This window comes from Anopheles marshallii, chromosome 2, assembly GCF_943734725.1.
Source record: "Anopheles marshallii chromosome 2, idAnoMarsDA_429_01, whole genome shotgun sequence".
In the NCBI taxonomy this organism is placed as follows: Eukaryota; Metazoa; Arthropoda; class Insecta; order Diptera; family Culicidae; genus Anopheles; species Anopheles marshallii.
In genome coordinates, this window is record NC_071326.1 from 19,404,237 (window position 1) to 19,432,032 (window position 27,796).

General features: G+C 43.6%; 1 protein-coding gene across 1 annotated transcript; it reads right to left on the reverse strand.

Moving 5' to 3' along the window:
* Positions 1–2,472: 2,472 nt before the first annotated feature.
* On the reverse strand, positions 2,473–25,939 carry LOC128708892 (cardioacceleratory peptide receptor-like). The gene is made up of 8 exons (XM_053803871.1): positions 25,781–25,939; positions 24,819–24,929; positions 4,666–4,801; positions 4,092–4,289; positions 3,811–3,906; positions 3,532–3,726; positions 2,820–3,117; positions 2,473–2,719 (listed from the first exon to the last, which is right to left on the reverse strand). Exons 1-8 carry the CDS (start codon positions 25,937–25,939, stop codon positions 2,473–2,475), a joined length of 1,440 nt encoding a protein of 479 aa, XP_053659846.1.
* Between the last annotated feature and the right edge of the window lie 1,857 nt (positions 25,940–27,796).

Genomic DNA, 27,796 nt, shown 5'->3' on the forward strand with positions numbered 1-27,796 from the left:
GTCGGAAATGAATACCCGTAAGCAGTGGGACGCATCCACAGTGTTGTTGTGGGGCGATCGAAATGAATGGGTTCGAATTTCGCCTTCCATCTACACTGAACGCACCGGTATTCTAGCTGGCAAGGGCACCGGGCGAGTGTAACTTTTGGGAGTAGTTTTTGTATTAAGATAATGCGGCTAACCAAATCCCCTAGAGTGATGTCGCTTACCGTAAAGATGGCATAAATATATGCGTGGGATTAAGTTAGCCGGTAAGATGCTCACTGGGTTTCCCAGCCTGACAGATGTATTCATAGCTAAGCTAGGCATGATGTAGTGTTAACTTATTTCCCATAATAAATGTACCGAGAGGTTTAACCATTCTCGCTGTCTGATTGTTAAAGTCATTGAACACAATAAAGGAAAGTCGGTTTATTTTCGAACAGGGGTTTCACCCGGCAGAGTTTCTTGTTTTCTATATAGGTTTACTTTATATTTGTATATATCATATCAACAGGTATACAAGAATGTTTGTTATTACAATTTTATAAATCGCATGCGCTTTCATCCTTTATACAAAACAAAGTAGTACAACATCATCAGTCGAAGAAGGTTTGCAAAGAAAGCGAAATATTTATCCATTTGGTGTACTGCCGTACTCCTTGTCGCGCTTGTGTATTGGATGCGTTCGCCTAAAGGTATGCAATATGGGGGGTTTAAAGCACCAGTCACGAAAAAAGAGAGCTATGGGGCCATGCGGAATTTTGCAATCCAAAGAGGTATCGATACATTGAAATCGAATCGAGGCCGCCTAAACCCAATCGTGAACAGAACAGAACGAGTACATTACTGAATGATTGCATAGTTTCAGGCGTTGCAAATTCAACACACTACTCCAACGGAATGAAATCGAGATAAATAATACACTAATGAGGTGTAGTTTAACAATCTTAAGAAAATTGTTTTGAATTAAGCTACACAGAATTAACAACTCTTCTTTTGTTCAATTTTGCATCGTTATTGGCTGGCTCTGGTAAAAAATGTTTGTAGCGCAACAGAGTTTTACACAAAAATGCACACTCACATTCGCTCGAACGCCATCGTTCCGTTCTAAACTACACACCGAACGGCACAGTACTAGGGGTGAGTCTAAAAGCTCTTCCAAAAGTAGGCTTATCTATGATGGTCGTCGTTAGTATTTTCGCTTTTCGAAACCATTTCTTCCTTGCCGTGTGTTCGTTAAACCCTTGCGGGTCAACGCAAACTATTCGTACATAAGCTGTAGCTAACGCCAGTCAAGCTTGTTTCAGAAGAGACACAATGCCGTTAAATTTACTATTCCCTATGGCAAACCCTTTCATCCACTAAAACTACTCCAGCGTCTACTGTTGGTGAGTGTGCGTTGAAATCATTCTGCTGTTTTGTTAAGCATTTGAAATGCATTTCTTCCTCTCTGATAGGTTGGGCACATCCATTTTCGAACGTACACATTGATCGTTCCAAAGCGACTTCCTACCAGGGTGCGTATTGTACACACGTTATTATTAACTCACGATCAAAAGACTTTTTACATAAACATATCTAAAGCTAATCAAAGCACATCGATTGACTCAAATCATTACCCCGGTGTAACATGCCACACATAACAACTGTTACAGCCTAATTTTACGCTTGTTTGCACCATGCACCATGAAGGGTTCAATATGGCAACGAGGACTTCTCACAAGGACAATGTACAGGCAGAGCGCTACAAATTACAAATTATCTTCTCTTTTGGTAGCAGTATCCTCTCTAAGGAAGGTTGTCTCGAAAAATTCTAATCCGTAAGTTGATACCCAGCTGGCAATATCTTATTGGCGAGAGACAAACAAGTGTTTTGAACTATTTTCAATCGCAAAGTATTTTATCATATGCTGTGTAAATGGTAAATGCCTGCTTAATTTGTCTGAAAAACGCCTCAAAGTATGCAATTTGCACGACACAAATCGAGTTTTATTACTTGGCACACAGCTTATTTATCTCTGTTTAACGCGATTTCCCTTCTGGATGGCCTGTTGGGACTATTTCGTGTCGAAATTCTTGTACGCGTCGGTATTCGTTGCTTAACACCACCTTAAATTCCGCTGCCCGAAAGGTGTCATTGCAAAGCCTTCGTACTGTAAAGGCTCACCGTATGCGAATTCTTCGTTGTTTGTGATGTCTTTGGGAAGTAAGTGAAGGTTCGTTTGTTACATCCACATCCTGACTAGACTAAACACTGAATGGCACCTAGCACATCCGCCAGCACTGCTGATGGCCAGATGGTAGCTTGAGATCCTTCCGAACCGACCCACGTCAACTAAATCCTTCGGAACTATGGGGGCCAGATTTCTAAGCAAGGCGTTGGTGGAGAGCGGTCTTGTGCACGAGGAATATTTTACCCTCGGTATCGAGATAGACCTGCGTGGCACCGGGCGTTGGCCCATTTGCTAGTCCACTCCCCACCATCCCTCGCTACACGAGCAAGCGGCCCGCTGCACCGGCACCACCATTCGTACCGCGCGTCGAAATCGTGGCGGTCGATCGGCGGGTCGATACGGTCAGCGAGGTGGTCAGCGTTCGCATCGAGCTGCTGCTGTGCTGGTTGCGCAGGTTGCGATTCCCATTCGAGATCGTACCGCAACGGGCCCGGTCTGTGCGGTCTTCCTCACTGGCGCAGCAGAACGGCGACGATAGCAGCCATCGGAATGGTGGAAGTCTTCTGCAAAAAAAGATAACAAATCGAAGAAACATGAAAAATGGGAGCTTCAAAACGAATGAAACGAGCAGCAACAGTATGGATTGGAGCAGGTTTCGCTTACTTCAGTGTGCGCACAAAGTGCGTGGAAAAGAGACAGTATATCAGTGGATTGGCCGCCGAGTTGAGCGGTGCCAGGCTTTGGATGAAGGTGGCGATGGCGATGTTGGTTTGCGTCTTCGGTATCTGCTCGAACACCTGCAGCAGATCGAAGACTATGTACGGTGACCAGCACAGCACGAACACGATCACAATCACGATCGTCATCTTGACCGTCTTCACCTTCGCACGCGGTATGATGCCACGGGAGCTGGCCCGTCTGCTTGCCAGCTCGGCGCAACCTCCGTTGCGGATTGGTCGATCTGTGAAGAAGGGATATAAAATTAATAAAAAGATAACAAACGTATTTATTTTATAAAACAAGTAAAAAAATAGACGTTGTTACAAGTTTTGAATTATTTTTCTTTTCTTTGCAAGGAACCGCAATCTACCGTAGTATCCTTCTCAAATCGATCAAAATTAAATTCAAAATAAAAAACGTTGCATCCGAAATATTAAAAAAAACTGCACTACGCTTCGAAGGTATGATGTAATAGCCACCGGACGTACATCGCATGCAAAGCAAAAAGCAATAACCCTTACTGGCGTTACGGTCCCCAAACTCATCGTGCGGTAGAAAATTGAGTTTGTACTAGAAATTGGAATATGGAACCGACGCCTGTCACTCAATCTCATCTCCGAGCCCACCGTCGACCCGCCTCCCGCATCTTACTTACGTTTGGCTCCGTTTGCACCGGTACCGACAGGGGCCGGTCCCAGCATCGAACCTTTGCTCCAAATCGTCCGAATGATGATGACGTAACATGCCGAAATGATGAACGCCGGAATGACGAAGAGTGAGGCGGCGACCCAACACATGTACACCTGCCACCGGAACGGATCGCCCAGATCGATCCAGCACTGCAGTTGATCTGTTTTACGAAGCGAAACGAAACCCATGACTGTGTGAAGTCGAAACCCCCTCTACGTATGTTTTCGGTTAGCCCCGAACTCACCCTGTATGGTGCGCTCCTCGTACAGGTAGAACATTGGCGACGAAAAGACGGCACTGAAGCCCCAGGCTGCGGCTACCAGCCGACGGGCACGCTTCCCTGCACGGGTCCGATGCAAAAACAACAACAACAAAAACAGGAGGTTCGATGGAGACGCCCAGTCGTGCACGTGGTTCGATCGCAATAAACGAGTGAAAATAGAAGTGCAGGTGATTGGAATAAAAATAAATGCAGTACACAGCAAAAAAACAAGAGGACACACAAAACCACTACACATTACTTACAGCAACCGGAAAAATTCATCGGGTGCGTGATGGCATCGTAGCGGTCGATGCTAAGGGCCACCAGCACGTACGTGGAGGCGTACGTTACCCACACCTGGACGAAACGGATCAGCTTGCAGGCGACGTTCCCGGCCAACCAGGATATCGTTATCCGCTGCACGATGTCCGTCAGGACGCTTAGCAGCCCCACGCTGAGGTCTGTCGGAAGGCACACAAAGAGACGAGCAAATAAACGACCGTCCGTCAACGTGCGGTTGTGGTTTTCAATTGGAATGTAATCGATTGTTTGTCCGACAGCGGCTACTGCAAACACGTTCAAATTAATTCTGACACTTTGCGGCCGATACGGAGGTTCCATACGCAATGGTTGTTGTTTTGATTTTACAAGAAAATATGTTTTTATGCTTTAAAAATAACTAGATGGATGGATTCCTTATCCGATTATGATGTGTTTTTCAACTAATTCTTTCCTCAATGCAAGAGGGAAAAAATAACTATTGTTGTGTTTCATTTTCGAATTTCCTCTCGGCATCTTCTCATTTACAATAAACTCCACCCTCCTCCCAAGACTCACCTGCTATCGCAAGCTGTTTGATGAAAAAGTTCATCCTCGATTTGCGGTTTTTGTTGAGAAATAGCGTCACCAGCACAGCAGTGTTGCCGAGCACGATCACCACAAATAATATCCATAATACTGCAAATTGTTCAGTCTGAAACGAGAATGGAGGAGGAGAAGAAAGAAGCAAATCAGCTTGGTAAGAAAAAACCATTTCGGGGAAACGAAGGGACCACTACAATCCAACCCGTGCATAACAACTATTTCGGATGCAGGGACGGTTTGGTTTTAACATTAACTTGGCGTTTTTGGTAGGTGCGAAACGAGAAAGGAACCTTCGCCATCACGCATCGATCCATCATCATGGTCCCGGTTTGTGAGAAGTGTTTCCACACCGTCGGACACCGGTCGTGATGATCCCTGCTGTTGGGCCGGCCTGTCTGTGTCAGCACGCGTACAAACGGTCACATTTCGGCGGTGTCCCTCGCCGACGGACGATAATCTAGTCGTAGCTGTAGATCACGTTTCGGCAGCTCACTTAAACCGGCTCGCTCAACCCGTCAAACGTCAGACGGCAACCTGTTCTTCGATACTGTAGCGTGAGCGTTAGAACGCGTACTGTGTTTTTTTCTAGGAACACTTTACAGCAACGTTGTTTCTGCATTGTATGAGGTGTTGAATATTTTTGGAAAACTCGTTTTTTTTTTTATTTGTAGTGAAGTGTCGTATGTGTTTCGAATTTTAAGAGCAAAAGAAGAGCGCTCAAAGCAACGCACACCAATTACTGACCGGTATTGCTTGACTTCCATCAGTATCGTGTCAGTAAAACAAAAGTAAAAGAAAATGACATGAATGGTACGACTAAGAGGAAATTTTGAACATTTTTTTGAGGATTTTTTTGACGCAACAACGACCACTTATTTGATAATTAACGATGTACGCACGCTTTCGTCTATCAGTAAAAAGTAGTAATCGACGTTGAAGGAAGCCTTAAGCTGTATCTTATTTTATGTTATTATCACCTCCATTAATTATGATGAAACCATATCACAACAGAGTAAGCCTCTCAAACCTCCTAACAATACTGATTTAAAACTCTATTTAATAAATTAAATTAAATTTATAACGATATCATACAACAAAGATAATTCAAGAAACAATAATAGAGGAACATGAACATGAACATTACGTCAAAACAAATTATCAATCCATACCCATGGTACATGTGTTGTCGTGCAAAGATGAGCAAGAAAAGCTTCGATGGTACGCCCGATAAAAGCATCGTCCAGTAATTTAATTTACACGAGCACTACAGGCAAAAGTCACTAGGCAGTGGAACGCGTTCCGCATCGCACCGAACGCTCTTAATGCAGTACGTTCCATTAATCGAACTGCACACTAAACGACCCAGAATTGCATCCAAATCGATCGTTTACGGTCGTAGTATCAAACCGTCCCGGTTTCCACTATCCACTTGTGGTTCAATAAAATTGCAATAAAAACCCTCGTCCACTCGAGTGTTCGCTCGAAAGCTCGAGCGGGAATGAAATTATACGCCCCATTTAACGCCCCAACACGTGGTTGATTATTGCATGTGTGCTTAACGCAAACGCAACCCGCTTGTGGGGACGCCCATTATCCCCGGGCCCTCGTGCGGGAGAAAGAGTTTGAGAGCAATCATCATTATAATAATCCTCCGCAAGCACTTTCCCGGCCAGCGGTACAATGGGTGTTTCTCATTAGATGCGAGCGAGTTTTCATGCTAAATTTGGTGAACTTCAAGCGTACGCTTCGCCCATTAGTGATGTGCGTCCCATTTGCATACGTGTTTGGTGTGTAGTGGCAAAACCGACAAGCGCCGGGAGCCAGTTAACGAGACGAGAGTTTTAAACAAGCGAAAGGTTAAATTCATTTAGCACCGCGTCAAGCACCATCGCCACGGCGAGCCGGGGACAATTATTGTAATGAGGTGAGCTTTAACGAATCAATGGATTGTGCGGTGTTTTGATTGATTCTGATGGGTTGCTTTTGAGTGCTGTTTGTTTGTTTAGGTCTCGCGATAATGGACAAGGATCGTCAAATGGTTGTTTACGTTGGAAATTGTTGTAAAGGCAATAAGAAAGGCAGGCATTTATGCAGCCTTTGGAGCAATCAGACAGCATTAATCATTTGAGTAATTTTGATAACGATTTTCTTTATTAACTTTACTATTATCACCCTAAAATTGGGGTAGATCACGGGCTAAGCCAGTTTTTTGTATGCGTTTTGACGTTTCCAGGCTTATCCGCTTACAGCTCGCCATACAAATGGCAAGCCAAGTTAAGCCTAGGAAAGAAGGATTAGATTGGTTTCTCAATGAAAGAACCCAAGTACCCAAAACCCAAACTGGACAAATGTCAAAACAAAGAATTTTGCTAGCTGGTCTGAGCCAGGTTAGGCCAAGTTTCCCGTGTGCGAAAAAGGTAAACAATTTTTTTTTAACGAAAAGAACAGAAAAAGGATTATTTTGATAATCAGACTTGTATATTATTTCAAATGAGTTGAAATTAAAATTAAATTACTAAACTCAGATCGATTTTCCTCAAATTGTAGTTTACAAAAATGATCCCTTGTGTCATTCTTTATGTCAAAATGCTATGTCCTTTACGAATCTGTACAGAATGATACAGCCCGGTACCTGGATTATTTGACAGATACAGGCTTAAAGCTTAAGCTTTCTAACTTTTGGGATGATCTACCCCATTATTAGTTTAACTGATGAGAAAGAATTCAGAAATATTAAATTCACACCGTTAAACACTCAGATTAATTAGCAGCATACGAAATGAATTACTATAACGCGCACTGCGCCTCTGCACACATTAACGCCATCTGTGAGCAACCGCATGAACTTATCTCACCACAGATACAAGAAAAAACCTGTGGAAAAATGAAATTCAGCAATTAAGAGACTATTTGTCTCGTTTTTAGATCAATTTATTTTTCCACCTTCCCCATAGCGGTGCCGCACCACATCCATTATGGATGATGGCCGATGGGTGCTACTGATAGTGCACTCCACCTTCTGCGCCAGCACCGGTGCTTTAATTTAATTCCCAGTCAAAACGACGTGCCTCACACCTTCGGGTGAACAAATTCGAACAACAAGACAGTAAGTTACCGGACTAACTGTCCGACACTTGTTGGATTGCTTTCGTCGAGCATAAATTACAAAGCGCGAGAGCGCTAGGCCAGAGCTACCGACCGAACACCCAGCGATACGATTTATCAACGCACCGCGCACAAGTGCCATGTGTTCCATCGGTGGTACCCGTTAGTTGGGTTTTGGGGACGGTTTGGGTGGTGCAGCCACATGTAACGGTGACGACAGGTGAAGACGATGTAACTGTAACTGCGGCCACACGGCAACCGTACGTTGACGCGCTACGTGCAGTCCCATACATGGGTACTTCGCATTCTCATAAATAATTAATCGAATCAAAATACCTGATCGTTGCTACCCTTTGGTTGGGCACCCCGGTGTGAGCAGTTGGCTCACGGTATCCGTCTTGCCTTGTACCGGTCGCAACCATATCGGTATCGACTGTGCAAAGGGCCATCTGTTGTGCGCGAAGGTGCATCAATTTACCGTCGATCAATCTAAAGATGTCTATCTGCGCGTCTCGTGCAGAGCCAGCGCTGCTAGCGTAGCTTTTAGTACTGCCAGTGTCCTTATACTTAATTTTCTCTCTCGTTCTTCTCACCCCCAAACGACACCCTAATGAGCCGAACTTTATCAATTAATTGGCAATAATTATACAATTTAGACTGTGCCATATTTTAGCGCCCGGCTCCATCACGAGCACCTGGCGCTCGGTGAGCTTCAACCTGTGAATGGTGCACTAACGATCAGAATGATTGATCAGCAGGAGATGGGGAATGGGCAGAGGTGGTAGGTGGTAGGGAACCCATAACTCACGCATGAAACGCCATCATGGTGCGGTGGTTGGTAGCAGCAACTGCATCCAGCCATAAACGCCAGACACCGACAAAATACCCCGATAACAGTCCGCCTTGCCTTGTGACAGTGGTGTACCGAGTGACTTTCTGTAAACATGACGCGATTGGTGGCACGTGCTGGCCAAAATGGATAAATGCAACGAACGTGGCGTGGGTTTGGGGAGGGAGCGAGATGTCCAGCACCAATTAGGAAATTCGTCAGAGAATTTACAAATGTCAGTTTGACACGAATTACACCACACCCGCGTGCAACACCGGCGGTACGGTTGTTTATCTGTCACTCTCCGGATGGCAAACGCCCGCAAAATGGACAGACCCGTTTACATAAGCGGCGCAAATGAATGTAAGCTCGTTAGAAACCAGTGTTCGTAGCAAAGGGGTTTGGGTTTTGGGGAAACTGAAAATTTACCCTCCCTTGGCGTCGCGTGCTGACATTGATGGCTCACAAGGACCCACCTACCAACGGGGCGGCCCATAATCGTACTCGAAATGACACCTTTATACCGTACACGGGTGTACAATTAGATCATATTTACCTTCCAAAACAATGCTGCCAAGGCCGGTGGACAAAATTGCTGTGCGCGATACTGGGACGGTCGAGGTAGCGTGGTATTTTCGTCCGCCTTTCAATTGAACCGTTGGATTAATCCCATAAATAGTATTTTTATACACTTACTTTCCCATCCCGGTGTGTGCCGCCTGGTAGCGCAGGGAACCTACTTTAATGACATAGAGAAGCTTGTTTGTTTCGGTGTGGCTGTTTTACTTTTACTGACACTTTTATGACACGGTTGTGACGCACTACAAACTACCAAAAACCCATAAACATAGCCTCATTCTGTCAAACGGTAGGCAGAAATATAATTTCGGTACCCCTTGCTCAATGGCGGAGTGTAATCTATTTTGTACGAGCGATAACATAAAACGGTTACATGGTTTTGCTCGCAAAACACACAACTTCCCATTAAACATCCGACGTTCCTGTGATGTTTCCATATAAAAGCATCATAACAAACAGAACCCAGGCTCCCCCGTTACAGTGGTCGGATCTTATAGGCTTTATACTTTATGTCCGCATCTCGCTGTCCATAAATCAATGGCGATTCCTATCGGAAGCGATAATTCCATCAGTACTTGACATTCGATCGCTTTCATCTAACCGATCAAGAAGCAATTCTAATGAATGCTCGACGGACGAATTGAATGAGCTCGGTTGCTCGTAAGGCGATACGTCCCAAATTTAGACGCTGAATGTGCTTCCGAATGTGCCGCCATGTCTGCACAGCTAGACATGCTGAATGCAGGGTACAACTCTTACAACGCTTTCCTCCCCATGTCAGACAAACACAAACAACAAAGCGCTTCCTGGAGAAACTCACCGAAGAAAGAGATCTAAGAACTAGGTGAGCTTTCATCTTACGGATATCGGATCAACTACAATGAATAGATTCATATGTTGGTACGTGCAGGAATGATGCGGAACCTCAAATTACTGGGTACCGGCAAAGTTGCGCTGTATGCTCAATCAGCAAGATATAGCCCCGGGGAGTAAAGAGTTTGTTCGACTTCACCGTGGTAGTTGTTTTGAGAGACCAGTGCCGGAGGTATGTGATGTGCAATGGCAGGAAAAGTTCAACATTTCATCGCCCAAAGTGGATGCTTTCAGTGCGAGAACTATTATATGCTTCACTTGAATGGTCTCACTCGGTACCAATTTAATTTTCCACAAAGTTCAAAAGAAACCCCTTTTGATGGCTTCTGTCTAATGGCCTACGAAACTCCGAAGAATGGCCTACATTACATCCCCCCTCCCCAAAATATTCGCCATCCTGCCGAAGGCGTACCGGACCGTTTCCCTTCTAATTTTTCACGTCAACTTATACATCCGCGCCCCTCTGTGAGCCGAACGGAACTGCGGAACGATCTGATGACCTCACCCCCAGTGCAGCCTACTTTTACCGGGTCATTCGTCATGGGTTGTTGAGCTAAACCCGAAATTCTCGCACTGTGCCCCACCCCCCAGTAATAACATCCGGCGCCATCAGCAATTGTCCCATTCCGGACGGGGTCCAGGAAAATGCGCCAGGAATTCATCCCCTAACTGTGACCCATTTGTCACCGGATCCGATACGATTCATCAGAATCGGAAGCAATGGCGGGAAAATGGTAAGCACGCGCGCGCGTGTGTGTTTGTGAACGAACGCCTTTACTCCCCGTTCACATGCAATGCGTACGTGAAGTTCCTTGTAGTAAAAATAGTACACCCATCCCTTACCGGATGTGGGTGCCAAACAGCCCTAAAATACGGCAATTCCCTCGGGACAACCCACCGAAACAACAAAAAAAAAAACAATTGGGAAGCTGAATTTCTGATAAGATTCCTCGTGAAAATGGGATACGGTTCGGTAGGAAATGAATGACGCTCCCAAGGAGAAAGGTCCGTCAAGAAAAGAAGAAAGCGCGGCAGCGTTACAAACCCAACTAGACAGGGCAAAAAAGAAAACCGACCCCCACCATTGCATCAAACTGCGTCTTGTGCCGTTCGCTAAATAAAATCATAAATTTAATGTCATTATAGCAAAACGCACGTTTTTTCCAGTGAAGAAAAGGAGGACACGGATGGCCCACCAATGGCCGTAAAACTTCAACCTAAGGAAGACGCACATCGCAGTGCAAGTTTTGCAAAAGGCAGATCAAAACTAAGGGGAAGGACACTAGTGAAGGAGAAATGATAGGACAGCGTGGCAAAGAAAACCCAAAAAAAAAAAACAAAACAACTAACACCAAATGTAGGTCAAAGTCTTTGAGGACACTACTCTCGACAAGGGACACCGTCGCTCGTCCGTCTGTCGAGAGCTTCCAATGCAGATGCGTGGAAGAGTAGGCCGTTTCGTTCATCAAGCCTTTTATTCGATGCGTAGGTTTTATTGTTTGATATCGTTTCGACTGTTTGGTTTACGTCCTTCGGCATTCTTCGTCCCGTGCTACTATGATGAGTGGTAAATTTAATATCTTAAGGGTTTTTTTTTTGTGGTTTTGAAAGTTTTTTTTAAGGTTAGAATGATACGCTGATGTAATAGGGCTTTTGGTTTTTGATCAAAAAATGTAAAATCATGGTGGCAAATTACATTCCATTTCTTTAACCACGGTTCACAAAAACAAATTACATATAAAGTTGTACTATTCGACGAATTTGTAGTATTTGTGAAAATTTTCCACGTACAATTAAGGTCTCTCATCATCATTCAGTAAATAGTCTCAAGAATGTTTTATCCCACACAAACTCCCCACACGATGGCAAGCATCAAACGGTTAATAACCCCCATAAACATGGCATGAATTGCAACCCTCGTTCATCTCGTTCTGGTTTGAACGGGTCAGTAAAAGTGACTCACACCGCCAACCCCAACACGTGAGGTGTTGGTAAGGAATTCCACCTAATGGAAACCATTATTTGTGTGCGATTCCGCTTATCAGCTCGTACAGAAACATTTACAGCATCCCCGATGAGTCGCTGGTAGTTTCGATGGAAGAAAAAAAAAATTATTAAGAGTGTTAAAGTCATGGGAAATATGAGAAACATCAGCACCATCAACACGGTGAGAACTACCTTGCTGTACGGTAGCGTATCCGGCCCATCGTCCGGTACGGTGCACGGATCCATTCGTACGACGGTTCGCGCAAACACAAAAACCGCGCAAAGGGAAATCCCATCAACCGATGGCTTCGTGTATGACTTCAAATGACGCAGATTTATGATGATCGATCTGCAAGCGGAAGGGCACGTTATGGGTGGTTCCTTGGGTGCGCTACACCACCGTGAGCCACCGTGAGATGGCTGCCCGGTGCTGTCCGATGCAGTGTGCACACGTCGTGTGCAGCGGTAAGTTATGACAAATTGATTGACTAGCTATCAGATAAGGGCTGGTTTTTCCGTTGCACATTTTACCGTTTGCCGACAGACGAGTCCGGCTGACTTTTCTGGTCATTCGGTCGGTTTACCGGGTGCGATGATGGTTCACGCTTTTCGGGCAGATGTTGCTGCGAACCGATCTGCCCATATACGTGGATATGGTGGGCATTAGTCGCGCTATGCCCATTAGAAGAGCGATATGTACCTGGGATGGGTTCGCTCGTGAGCGGTTGTGCTGTTTGATAAGTTACTTGGAATGTGGAATGTGGTTTGCTTATAAGGAGCACTGTTGGAGGTATAGAAACCCATAAGGCTCTTATTTCATCAGTTCCAAATGGGTCATTGGAGGTGATACAGATTTTGTGCGATAAATCCTTAGGTCATTTGCTAACGGACATATTGTAAAAAAGGGTAGTTGAGCTCCTAACCTGCTAAGTAACCAGGGAAGGCCCAGGAACCTGGATTTCTCAGCCGGATACCGGAGGATTATCTCACAGAGAAGACGATGAAGAAGACACAAATCCTTTTGTTTTGTGGATTACTTTCTTTTAGACATATTTTGAACCTTTCTTGTTAATCTAGATAGCCCAGTAATGTAGTCGATATTATGCAGTCGACATAGTCGATATAAAGATATAAAGTGATGTGCATTATTATGCGAATAACATTGGTGACACTGATTTACACAAAAAGGTATCAAATTAATAAACATACTGAGAAGTGTTTGAAACTTTAATTTTTACAACGATTTTATACATGTCGGACATATTTATTAAGATCTGATTTATAAATTTGAATTCCTAGTTTCACAAAACTATGAAAGCTGCAGGTTTCCAACATCTATTAAAAAATTCCTGTGGATATCGAAGAACTTTGGAGGTTTCTATGGACATTTATGATTATTTTAAGCTGTAAATAATGGCCTATGAAACCTTTTCTTAAACGATATCTTTTGTATTTTTTGTGACACTACGAGCGTATCTTCCAGTGAGCTATCAATTCACAACGACCGATCAACGCCAAGGATTGCATCACATATGTACTATGTACCGTGCCTACACCGCACATCAAAGCACGTCCACTGCGCGTCGATCGGTCATCCATCGTGCCACCGGTAAGGAATAAAGACGGTTTTATTGAGTTATTATACGATAATCAGCTTGATTTACTTGTAATCCACGGGGTGTTGCACTTAATGTAGTGATTATGTACGATCAACTTCCACACTCGTATACGCCTTTACTTGGCAGCGGGCATGTCCGGACACGTGCATTTGCGCACGTACCACTGTCAAGCATAAACGCGACGCGTAACGGATTTGCAGCCAACTGCACCGCGGAAGGGCAGCAACACAAAAGGCACACGAAGCTTTCCGAAACATAAATAACGCTTCCTGTGGTACGGAATGCAAGAGGAAAGGAAACCTGTTGCACGCTTCACCGTGCAATCTAATTGTCAACGTGCTAGACGGCGATGCGGCAAAATGTTTAACATTGAATCGAGATTTTTCTCTCCCCATCTATATGCGAGCTGCATCAGGACATAAAGTAAGCAATGTCCAGGTCTTGTCTTCTCAAGGTTAGTGGAGTTTGCTGGGAGGGGGAAAAAATTGCACACAAATAGTGCAACCGAACGAAAGAACGGAGTCAACTGGAGTAACGAAACGGTGCAGCAAGCTTTCAGAGCAATGATGATGAAAAGGTCCGCAAAGAGAGAGAGAAAAAAATGAACGTACCGTATGGAGACGAAAAAGAAAGGAGAAAGATCATTTAATTTAATGGCATCCTAAATAAAGCTCTATCTAAACGAATTATCGGAAGTGGAAGCTACCCCCCCTCCCCATCTGCGTGTTACTTCCCATACAGAACCTCGTGAACGATGTCCTTTTCCTTTATGTCACCAGAAGCTTTAAGACGTAAGAGATAAGGGGAAAGGGACAAACAAAAAAACCCGCTCGTGTAAACTCCCATCGTTCAAAAAGACGGGTGGAAAAAAGTAAATGCGAATCGGATGCGTTTAATTTCGTGCTTATTGAAGCGCAAAATGAATACTTTTGCTGATAAACTAATGCGCGGGAGCGTGGGAGCAACGGCACGTGGCTGGATGGACAACCGTGACCGTACCGTGATCGGCAGCATAAACTGTTTACATAAATTTGGATGGCCAAAGCTGACAAGTTGATGCAGTTGTTTGATGTTTCATGGTACGGTCGGGCCGTAGTTAGCAACAGACCCTCACAAAACTATGCGACATTATCCGTTGACGGTTAAAGTTAACACATTTTAAAGTTCCCAGCTGTGGGTTGAGAGCTCTGTCTGTCTAATCTGTAATTAGCTGCATGGCCGGGTGGTAGCATGTCCAAGCCACCCAGACGGTACAGTTGGTAACGCCACAGTTGGCGTCTTTATGAGTTTCCCGTCGTCGTGTTACGACTAACTCTGCCACTGTGTCAGCATGCTTGGTCGCCTACGAACTGATTATCGCCATTCACTGATAGTGGGTGCGTGTAGTCGAGATGATGATGTCCATAATGCCTGGTTTCTCTGCGGACCTGACGCAAGCTAAACTGAACAAAAGTGCTTACCGCAGCTTCGGTAAGGGGTAACAGTAAAACATATGGTCAGTGGCTGGTGAACATCCCAACCAGCCGTTGTGTGTGGTGCAGGCGGAAGGTAATATACTTCCACTTGCCACTGTGGATAGTAGGTCAGATTGTACCACCGTGAACCCGCCCGCCCGCATCTTACCCAACATTTGCAAACAATTTTCGCATTAAGCTCAAAGACCCGCCACACATTCGTTCCCTAGCGCGGTAAAGGGTGGGATAAGAAGAGTGAGTGTTCTTCGTTGCCGGGAACTGACATCCAGAAGATAGGACGATGATGATCATAATTATCATTTTCTATTGAGCGTACAACACATGTACACTCGGCGCTGGGAATCGATTGGATAAACGGGTAGCCAAGTCGTGGGAAGCTTCTGTCTGGTAGGTCTTTGAACCGTGGCTGATGGATAATCCACCAAACGGTGCGCGGTTTTGTGGATGACTGCGGCGCCATGAAGATGACGGTAATTGTAGACAAATGTGTACGATCGAAAACAAGGGCTTGAACCGCGATCGGAGAAAGAGTTTCCACTTGGAACTTTGAGTACTTGAAAATGATTGCTTCTAGAATAATCAAAAGTGTCTTTTAAAGCATTTATTTTAAATCGAAAAAGCTCGAGCTCATGAATAACGATCATCTCAAGCTTATTTTTAGTCAATTAATAAATAATGATTTGAGCTTGAGGGGTAGGGACATTAAATTTTAAAAAAATTGATCAAGATACTTTGATAGCTTTGCTAGAACACAAATATAATTAAAAGAGAATTGATCTTTGATTGAGAAAAACATAACGTGGGTCGCCGATTACCATAATTTTCAGTATAAACTAAATAATTTATCAGGTAGGCATAGGTCACAAGACGCCCAAAAGTATGCAATTATTACCATCGGGATATTTAATTGCGCAATTTACACATATGTTATTTATTTAATTTTATGTTACATTTATTGACCAGTAAAAATCAAATGAAACGAATAATTCAACTTGAAACGACACGAAAAATAGCAAGAGCCCATTAAAGAAGCACCAGGCAGTACTGTGTGAAGTATCTATCAAATAAATTAGATACACGGTGTCACGTTTTAGTAGAAATCTTATGAGCCCTCTTAAACGTGCACGTGTCTCGTGTCGCTTCCTTCATCTCGTAACGCATCGAGGGAAATATGAGAAAATGATGCTTTGCTGCGGTTAATTGCTGCCGGCTGGTGATAAATTGTCCTACACGCTGACGCAATGCCTCTAGGCCCACAGCGTTCGATTAACCTTTGAAAGAGGCCATCGCTACTATCGCTACACCATCCGGCAAGCGTTGGCCTATGGCCTATCGTTTTGCGCAAGAGCGTTAGATTCTTTTCGCGAAATTGATGCCACGATAAAATAAAGCGCGCATCATTTGCGGATCGGTTTTCCCCGTCTAGTTACGATCGAATTCCGAAACGGACGGATCGAGTCGTGTGGTGGGCATCGCCCACTGCCGAGCAGTTTACGATTAAACAAATCGATTTACGGCCACTAAATAATACACTTAAGCACTCACTCTCGGGCCAACCCGTAGCATTCGCGCCAAAAGGCAACACCAGCTGAATGCAGCACCGGCCGTGCTGAAACCGGAATCGAACGGCTTGCGTTTAATTGCAAAGGGTAATGGCCGGTGTTTAGTGGGGTGCGAATTGGAGGATGAAAAAAAGACACAACGCAACTTCTAAGCTGGTGGTTTTATGTGCGTTATTTACGGCGACTCCACGCTCGAATCCGAATGCAAAATAATGCTACCACAGGCGCGGTTGAAGGAATCTGCTTTTCCAATCGAATTGAGCAGATTACGAAAGGTCTGTTAGGACACATGGACGTTGATGAGACGAGCGAGCGTTGCAAAGATGCTAAAGCACTGTTAGACAGCAGGATTATAATAACACAACAATACGTGCTGTGGCTGCTCGTAGAACGATTTGTGCAGTAAAAATTGTTCCATGACATCGTATCCTTCTGCTAAGGTGATCTATCCTTGACATACATTTGTTTTATAGGAGATAGCTTGAGCTCTCTGTCAAACTTGGTCTGGATTTTTACACTCTATAGATACATAACAGCACACTAACCGTACACAAATATTAGTTTGAGGCGCGAAAGACAATGCCTAATTTAAGTCTAGTTGAGAAAATTGTGTATTTAGGATGAATTTTTTTCAAATATCACCTTAAATTATGCAATTCGCGCGACAAAATCAACTTAATAATGTCTAACATTTTCATAACTTAATTTGTTGAACACAAACAAAATCGCCATTGTGTGATTTGGATCGCATTTCTTTTACTTTCAACACACGGGGCTGTATTGCTTGTGTTCCCTTACAATTTGAAAGAATTATTTGATGTTTGTATGTATTAGAAGAAGAAGTTTATCATTTTCTGGTTAAATAATTAATTTATTTTCTTCATTTTCTGATTGAATAATTAGATTGTTTCCTTTTTCCTGTTTAAATTAATTATTATAATTTTTATACGATTCCGGTCTCCATACGACAGGGCCGAAACAAAACCTCATTCGGACCATTCTCACTCAGCTAGGACTGATTATCCGGCTTCGTGGTAAAATAAGTCGATACGGTCTGGCCGTTCCAACGGAAAAAAATAACGAATGTCAGATGTTGATCCATTTATTTCAGCATCACCTGCCCAAATAAAACGATAGAAATGTCTTTTCTGATATTTTCCTTCCTCAAGACACTCATCACTTTTATTGCATCGTTTGAGACAATTCTTTCCTCCTACCATTTTGATCTTGTCTGCATAGGCAATCAAACCACACACAAAGGGACCGCCTTATATCTCGCTAGCAATCATAAACAATTAAACACCAAGATCAAAGCTAATGAAACACAAAATTCGACTTGCGATTTATTACCAACCTTTACCACCCAAGGCCACCACAGATGTGCCAACCTAATGACGAATGTTATTATAGCATTCCTGTTTGGCAGCCAAAAAATGCCAAATTTCTTCCCAATTTGTGATTTTGATTTTCAATCGTGCGGTTTATGGTACGCTGGCACACCACCACCGCGGTACGTTTCAATTTTCGTCCCCATTTGTGAGAAAGGTAATAAATTAATGGTGCAATAAAATATGTCAATCGCGGAATGGTGATATCAATCCGTTGGCAAGGCAGTTTAGCAACCGTAACGCTGGGTCTGTGTGCTGTCACAAAAGCAGTCAGGAAAGGACAAAATATTGCTCCATCATAAAATGGTGACTAGACAGGCAATGTTACATGCTGCCTTGGTGATATTGGGTTGTTAATGATTTGTGGCAGTTTCCAACCTGAGGGTGAGGGTTTGCCTAATATGAGATAACACTTCTACGAAGGTTTACCTACAGCGATATGCAAATTTGTTGGATGGCTTTGGATATTTGGGATGATCGCAAATGTGAACAGTTCTGAGAAGGATGGTTCAAAAGATTTTCATTGTGCTCGAATAAATAATCAGCTGTGAGTAAATATTTGCAACATGTCACTGAAGCTATCTTGCTGGAGATATTCTTGTTTTTTTTTTTTGGGGGGGGGGGGGGGATTTTTTTTTACACTTGACCCTTTCGTCTAAATTGGTCTTTAGCCAAATTCGTACACAACACCTGGTGACCATCATTCCATTTTACAGAAGATTGAAATGGCTGAATAAAGTCATCATTCTTCAAACCAATCACACGATCCCGTGTTTATAAAATGGAAAGAGGTTAAAGGTACTACATCACGCACCGTACCTACAATAACCGTTACCATTGCAACCGTATTACATATGGCCTAATCGTTGAAGTCGGAAGAATCACCCTTGGAATGGCGTGACGCCCAAACGTTACCACCGTGCAACGATCGAAATGGAAGCGTCCGTGACATTTGACGGGAACCTCATTTCGCAACCGCTGTCGATTCCACCGACAAGACAGTACGGTGCAAATGAATTCAATTATCTGCAGACTGCAATTACCAGTGTCCACCCGTGATCGTTACATTCGGGGCCAGCAGTTTGCATCGAATCTTCCGACAGCAATTATGCGCCATTTAATCGGTAACGGTGTTCGATGTTCGAATTCAATTACTATCTGCCCGTGTACGATTCCGTTGTGCATCGCGGCACGGGAATGGACGATGTTGGAGTCGATGCATTCGATGTCAATTAAACATCGGCTACCCTTTTGGCTCAATTGCATTGTCCAGAGAGAGAGAGAGAGAGAGAGGGCGAGGAGATGGAGGAAAAATGTGCACAAAACTCCCAACTGGGGAATTTCCCAATTGGAAATTAGCATGAACTTGTATTAGTAGCATTAACATAAACATTAACATAAAACCCCAGCCTTCCAACGTGTTGCACATTCTCTCAGCGCTGGTCATGAATGTCGATTAAATACGCGAGCTTGGTTGCATGCGAACCAATGCGAACATCTTCCGCCGCTGTGGTATTTCGAGTCCGATCCGATCGTCTTTGTCGCCATATCACCAGACGCTAAGGGCTTTTAGTTTTGTGTCCGTTTTTCTTCATATGATTTATGCTACCGAAAAAATGCATCTCACGTGTGTTGCTCCGTACGGTTCTTAACGTGCGAACCACGTCGGGTCACTTCCCTTTTTTCCCGGATGGCAAAAGCTACACATAAATCAAGCAGTGTGCGTGAGCGTCTTGCCATCGTGATACGTGATCACGATTCCGTGCAAGAAAGTGCCATTCGGTTGCAAATACAGCCAGTAAGTAAGTGTCTAGAACTTTACAGAACTTTATACGGAGAGCCAGTGCCGATGTGTGCTCGTGTCACCCATTTCCACCAACAAAGCGCACAGCGATTATTATCGGAGGTTAGGAATGGGGAAAAAAAAACAAAGACATGAAGTAAAGAACCAACCGTAAATCGTACAGCGCGTAGAAATCACAATTCATCGACATCCATCATCCAATATCGCGATCGAATCCACCCGTCGGCTGGGTCACTCGCTGTGCGCGTAGTATAGTGAACCTTCGCTTTCATCTCGTTCCCGTTTTTACTTTATCGTACACATTTAAATGGCCACAAGCATGGCGACCATTCGGTGAGGTTGCGCTTTGTGAAGTTTGCTTTTTCATTTCCATGATGTTTGTTTTTTTGTTTTGCATGAAGGGGTTTTCCTTCGCTTGTGGGTCATTGGCACAAAACCACACGCACAGTGAGATTTACCAGATTCAACAGATCCCGGTTGCGTCCAGTTGTGGGCGACGGGTGTTTTGGAACTTTGCCCGAAAGATAATTTATTTCCTACCCGAATAGAGCCGTTGCAGTGTGCAGCGCGGGTGGCCGTTTGCGAGTGGATACATTTACGACATCAACACACTTTCTGTCGATTCGCGTGTTTTGCGATTGAAGTAACGATGGTTTGTAAATCAATTTAAGGTGATTTATCGTTCCAGCATGGGATAATGAGCTGCAGGAACGATCTCAATTCCGTTGTCTAATGCAGGTTACATCGTTTGGAATGTGCGTCCGAACTTTAGACAACTAGAGGGAGCTTTAATAAATCGTAAACGTAGGGAGTGCTCTACAATAAGGGAGTGCCTTAGAAATGTAACACTGCAAGCTAAAGGTTCAAAAAACATTCAAAACAGATTACTTTTGCAGTACTCGTCTATTCCTAACGCCTAAAAGTATGCAAACCCCCTTTTAGTGATCACGTTCATCGTTCGTCCCTTGTATGGTAGTGGTTTAAGTGGTACAAAAATAAATTGCATAACTCTAGGCGTTAACTTACATTGAGTACTTCAGAAGACAACCATTGCAGGAGCAGTATCAATAAATCAATCATTTCGTAATGTGTGTTATTATTATATTAACGCCATCTCTAGCATAAGTAGAAAAATATCAGTTCATCATTATTTAATTGAACCTGTTGTCCATACTTTTTAAAGTTATGCAAATACCTTGTCATCTTCATCCAGTTGTTCTTAAATTGATGGCAAATATTGTAGTTTAAAAAAAAACACGTATTGCATTCCAATCCATGCAAATCGGGCTAGTAACCATACAAAGGAATAGTTTCAAAACTAGGGGAAGGTCACATGACGATCATAACCAAATTGCCAATTGCTGCTTATCTGCCATGAAACAAATTCAAACACCATCGACTGTCTCGCATACCAATCAGAAAGCGAGAACCCTTAAGTTACCATGGCAATGATTGATGGAATACAACATACGACAAAAACCTGACACTAATACACGATCTGATCAACGTTTGATGCATTAAAGATTCACCTCTCACACCCGTCCGACCCAAGCTGGTGCCAGTCTGGTGGAAGTTTTAGCAACAGTTAGTGCGAAAGCAACAAAAGACCACCTTACACTGCAACACCAACAGCACATTGTGCCGTGGTGTATCAAAGGAACGATAAAATGTAAATGAAAATACAATGAAAACACTCGTCCTGCGTTCCCGTTTCGAGTTTAGCCATTGTGAAAAACCAGAAAATGTTTATGCTTTCCGCTACAAACGATCCCATTTTCTACCGAATGGGTTGATAGGTTTCCGCGTACAGTTTCGGTTCGGCATTCAGTGATTGTCATTGTTTTCGCTTGGAAATCGCAATTCCACTTCACACCATCATTCGAACGTTGGCGCTCCTGGGAAGTAGTGTTTTGTTTGGTGTTAAAATTCAATTTTCTTTCCCTTTTTCTTGAAACCTAACTCTAACACATGGGTGTGCAACGGTCCATTTATCCATTGAACCGTGATCCTTGGCGTAATGTGTTTCATCCCAAGATATTCGAATGCTCGTGAGAAAATGATCCTCGCCAACGAGGTGACCCATTTTTATCTGAGGGTTTTGTCTCGCATTTGGCACTTGCAAAACGCTCCAAATTTCTCCACAATCGACTGTTGAAGGCGAAGCGGAAGAAAATAATCTTCATGGTTGACCTCACTGTTCTCGCAGGTCACAAATTAGAAAGCAATTTCCACACCGTACAGTAGCTGCCAAAGTGTCAAAGCTTCCCGCTGCGAACGCTGTACAACGTGCCGCATTCGGTATCGATAAAATCGATGCTCATAAATTAGTTCTCCTATGGGGTGCCAGCAGGGTTCCTTGCGGGATCTTCCCAAAAATGAGAAAACAAAACCGCCGCCAAAACAAACAATGCTTGCATACGAAATGTTCAGCATAAAAATAGAAACATTGTTTAGCACCCCACCCCGGGGGTCGCGTAAAAAGGACACCGGAAGGACGGTTTCACACTTCAAATTCGGTTGCCACTTTCCGCGGCACGTACTGGCACGAATTCGAAACCATTCATTGCCCCGCATTCTTTCATTCATCCATATTCGATTACGAGACCGTGCGGGAAATGTTCGCGACTTGCACAAGGAAAAATGAATGGAACGAGCGTTTTCGGTCGCTTCACCGAAAGACGGAAGCCAAAATGTTGTCTTTTGGCACATTCTTTTCTGTTCGTCTTACGCCTCTGACAGTGAATGTGTGTTTTTATTCGTATTGGAATATTTCCACGTCCAGTCCGATGTCGCATTTTATGCTACTTGAACGAGAACTTTCTCGTGGCATCTTTCTTCAAATCCAACGATAAGATAAGACCAGTTTCGGTGCTTCCTTTTTACCGCTCCCCCTGAAACGGTGACGCCGGTTTAACTCTTTTCGGAAGCGGCACTCTTCCAGCGACGCACATTCGCCACCGGCAGTTTTCCGGGGCAGTGTGAAAAACGCCAAGAACCGAAAATGCGGTGCTTCCCTTCTTGCGCTGTGTGTTTAGTGTTCTTTTCGGTGCTCTCCGAGGTCCACTCGAAGCGATGGTTTTAGTTTCATTTCGCGCTCCAGTTGGCCGTGCCTTTGGCCTTTTGGACAGCGACTGTATGTTGCCTTCATTGGACGGGAACACACAAAGACTCGCAAAAAAAATAATGTAATTTTTCTTTCAATAAACCTGACAAAGACGCACACACCCACACACATACACCCACTACAAGCGAACGATTGCAATTCCTTGTGCGCTACTTCAAACATCCAATATCCTTTCCCTGAACGTGCCGGAAGAACGAAAGCAGCGAGGAAGCTTTCCGGCTTAAATCTCTTTTTCTCAGCTTAATTTCGCTTGCCTTGCCTTTGCGTCACCCGAAGTGGCGAAAGTTTATTTTCTTTGCCCACACAGCGGCAAGCTGCCAATTTGCCGTCTTTCAAGTGTTGGCTTTAAATCGTTTGACTCTTCGCATGCGGGAGGTGAAAAAAGAAATTAACTGCGCTCATTATGGAGCTTCCTTCGAGGGTTGACAATTGTTCGCAGGATGTTCTCATTAGTTGTGCTGAAAGCTATATACTTCTTTGAAGGACAATTTTCGTGGGAAAAATGTGAGATAAATTATGAATAATAAGTGTTTCATATGAAGGATCTAAGAAACTTTGGACGGACTTATGTATTGTTTCAGATCTAATTACATACAACAAATTGTTCATTAAGTAAGAAAAAATGAGTTCTGCAGGCGATCAAATTGTGTTACTTATTGAGACCTTCGTTTGGGCAACACACCCAGCGCAAAAAGAATGCAATGATTGAAATAGCATACTTTTAGGCGTTTATTAAAAATATTCTGTTCGCAATGTTGCTTTGTTAATAGAATTTAATGTGTCAGGTTTCCTGCCAACTTCAAATATAATATAAGACTACTTTGAATAGTTTGAATATGTGAAAAATGGTATTATTTTCCAACAATTCGAAACCACATCAAATGTAATTGAGTTTTAAACTATAAATTTTCCTTTGTTCCGTAACAAAACAATTCACATTAATCGAAAGAATCTCTCACGAAAGCAATTAAAACTACGGTTAAATTTACTGGTATCCTTTATAGCAAACTGCTTTTAAGGGTACTCAGCCACCTTAGAAACCCCTTGCATCGTCACGGCATCTACAGCACGGGAGAACGCTCCCGAATGCAGCATTACGAACCAACACTGCCTCATGTCACCCACGTGCTTGCAGCGTCAAGAAGCCTCTCTCGAGAACGAATTCAACCGAATGTATTTCACTGCAGCTAACGAGCGCACCTGCTGCCTGAAGCAGATCAAAAAGTTGCAAACCACAACCCTTCACACGTGTCGCTTCCCGTACCCGGTGCACCGGGACACACGTGTCGGCTTACACTCCATCCCGCCGGCAAATGATCGAGTAAAAATGGAATCAGCTCGATAAAAATCACATCAACCGGTCTAGACGGTTGGGGCGATAAATTTAGGGACGCCCGCATTCCACCCCCAACAGACGTTGCCTGTCGTTACCTACATTCTCAGCCCATTCGTCCTTTTACCTAACCCACCCGTACCACCCAACTCTTTCACACCCGGGCCGGGAACATGCAAACGACAGCGCGACATCCTGTTTCCGGTGTCCGACATTTCGATGACAGCGCTTTATGACAGTTTTCGGGTTCGGAGGTTTCCTTTTCAATTCGTTTTCTGCTTCTACCCACGGGGAGGGAATATTTTTTATGATTCTGCATGTTTTTTTTTGTTCGCTCAACAGCTCAACATCAACAGGTTCTGGTGCAGCACGGGAAACTTTGTGCATGGTTTTAATTAAAGTACGGTTTCATTTCGTTTTGCAGTTGCGGTACGTTGCGCGTTGCTTACCTCATAGAAGTAAAAGCTGTTGATTTGTTGCTCCAGGCTCTCGATTGCTTCGGACGTACCGTTCGACATGTTGCCAACTATTTCTGTCCTTTCGAGAATGCCAAGGTTATGCTAGAATTCCGGTGGTAAAAGAGAGGAAAAGAGCAAATTTATTCGTTAGATATGGAGTTCTAGAAAGAAGGCAGAAAGTTAATCTGTAAGCGAGAGAATATTAAATTAATTCACTCGCGTGCATTATCGATAAGATTAATTCATTTTCGTATTTGTTATCGCAGTTTAATTAGCAAAAATTCTACTCTTTCATTTCCATTAAGACGAGTCAGGGTTTGTCAACCGATGTGTTAACTGTTGATTGGAACTGTTTTCTAGCTAAATTTGGAGTGCAACTATCGTATTTTCTCATTTATAAGGTACACCTATCGCTTTTGGTAGATCATTTTAACAATTATTTGTAACTAGTTAAATTCAAAGGATTTAAAAATAGTTTTACTAGTAAATATACAAAAAAAAATAGAATCGTTCACACACACAAGTCACTTTCATCAGAAGTAATAGCAATTTCCAAAATACCGCAGTAATCACCTTCATCATCAGATGATTCCTCATGAACAGCGTCCACGATCTGTACTACAGTGGAATTATATAAATAATTGAGAAATCCTTCTATAACATAGTATCGTATTTTTGAAGGTGAAGACCACAGAGTACATGATACTGTTTAATAAAAACTGTTCAAAATTAGATTTCAATTGCACAAATGAGGAGTCGATTTTTTTTAAATACATTATTGTAGATAGCTTCTTCCTACACTTGTAAAATTTAATTCAACTTTAACTTTTCATCGTTCATAACAATGCTTGCTGATGGAATCGTTTCTATTTTCTTGTGAGACAAAATAGTGTACCATTCAACGGGATAGACGTAAACCTACGCAAGGAAGCATCCTTGCTTACCGCACTTACTTGCTTATACTCCGTATCCAGCTCGGTTCCATTCAGCGTCAACCACTGCACACCAAAGTCTTCGATATTGGTATCCTGTGGGAACCGATTCCCGGTCCGTTCCCGTCCGGATGTGAACGCTTCCCGAACATCCGCATCCCGGCCCATTGTTTCGCCCATCGTCCAAACCGATTGATCGAGATCGAAATCGCTCGGTAAACTATGTATGAAGGTGTAGCGGGTACGGGTTTCTCTTCGCAAGCCAATAACCGGCCACCAGCCGCGTGCACTGATCCCTGGCACCCGCAGGACACTCAAACTTTAATGTAACGCGCTTGTTCACAAAAGTTCCTGTTGGCGTACGGTGCACTGCCAACGGTTCAGCGCATTGTCGTCATCATCATCGCCATCGCCGTTGGCAATCTCGTCACTGTTGGTCTCGGTGTCACACTTCGCATCGTCAACCGTCGCAATGGTCGTTGCCATCGTTGCATTGCACTAGCCCCAACCCAGCGTTGACCGGACGGGCGTCCTGGCGCATACAAACACGGTACACACGCTCGCTAATGAGAATCACGGGTGGGTTAGAATGGCACGGACACTGATGACAATCACGAGATAATGCTGCAATGTTTTGCAGTCTAAAACGTTTGGGACAATATGTTCGTTGCCGAAGTTCCCGGGATATTGCACTCCTGCTCGAAATTGTCTTTTCTGGGTACCGGGTCGTTTGATGATTTTCCATCAAATTGTACAATATTCTGTAATGAAAAATGGCACATAATGAATAATTAATGTAAAATCGGGAAGTGGGTTTTTTTTTTCGTGTAAAATAAATTCCGAGAATTTTCGGTCCCATTTGCTATCCATCCGTTGAAATCCCGGCGGAAGAACTCCATGTAATGAAATTGATTCTCTTTTTTTTTGCGAGTGCGTACTCAATCTCACTTGACAAGCCAGGTCCGAAGGCAAATAGAAAACCCGATCAATCATTTTCTTCACTTTTTTGCATAAAAAAGCCTTCATTCCATGTTGTACCATTTCGGCCAGCGATAGGAAAAGGATTTAAATTAAGCGATCCCATGCAAAAAAAATACGCTTCAACACAGTAACACTTTGATCCACGCACTCCACTCGGTGCCGGAGAAAGATTGATCGAATGTCACGTTCAAATAAAATCAATTATGTCGACCGAGAAAAACTGGGAGCCGAATAGAGCACAACAACGTAGCAATGCAAACGCTTTCACGAACGGGAACCAATTTCTGCCGCTTCAAACGACACGAGTTCCGACGGTACTTGGTCTGCGTTTGCACCGATCAAAATTCCGGTAGCGCGGCACATCAGCTCAGCGAAGGTAACACGCTATCGGTCGTAATTACCGGTTTTGATTCCACCACCGGATTAGCGATGATCCAGATTTGTGTTTATGGTGGTTGTAAATTTTAACGACCCATAAACTGTGTACCCCCGCCAATTCCCGCGGGTCGGCAGTGGGCCTTTTTTAACGGTTTGGGGTGGTGGGTGACAGAAGCAGCAGCCGAACGTACCGCCGAACGTTATGCTGTTGTGCACTTATTTGCCAAAGTTTCGGCGGTGGACCGGTGGCCAGTAAAAGCAAAAAGTGAAACCAGAAGGCTTTATAAACAAATTACTTTCGAATGTTAGTGCTCATTACAGTAAGTGCTTAATTACTTGTCGCCTTGAAGTTGTTACAGTCGATCCTCGCTAAGGTCTAAATTTAGCCCCACTGGTTTGGTGGAAAGGAAAAGCACTTTCCTAATTGAGATGCTTCGAATAGGAAGGAACTGAGATACGCTATTTTTAGCCGTACCGCTTGGACATACTTCGTGCGACTAAGTACCAAATGATAAATGATCAACTTCATGCTGAAGTTCATTCTGAGTTCTGGCTAATTGGTAATTGGAATGATATTTTCATCGCAATTTTCATACAATCAAAGTGCGGCAAAGGCGTTCAAATTCTCAATTACTGTTTAAATTGACATGCTGGTATATTTATGCACCATTTGCTTTC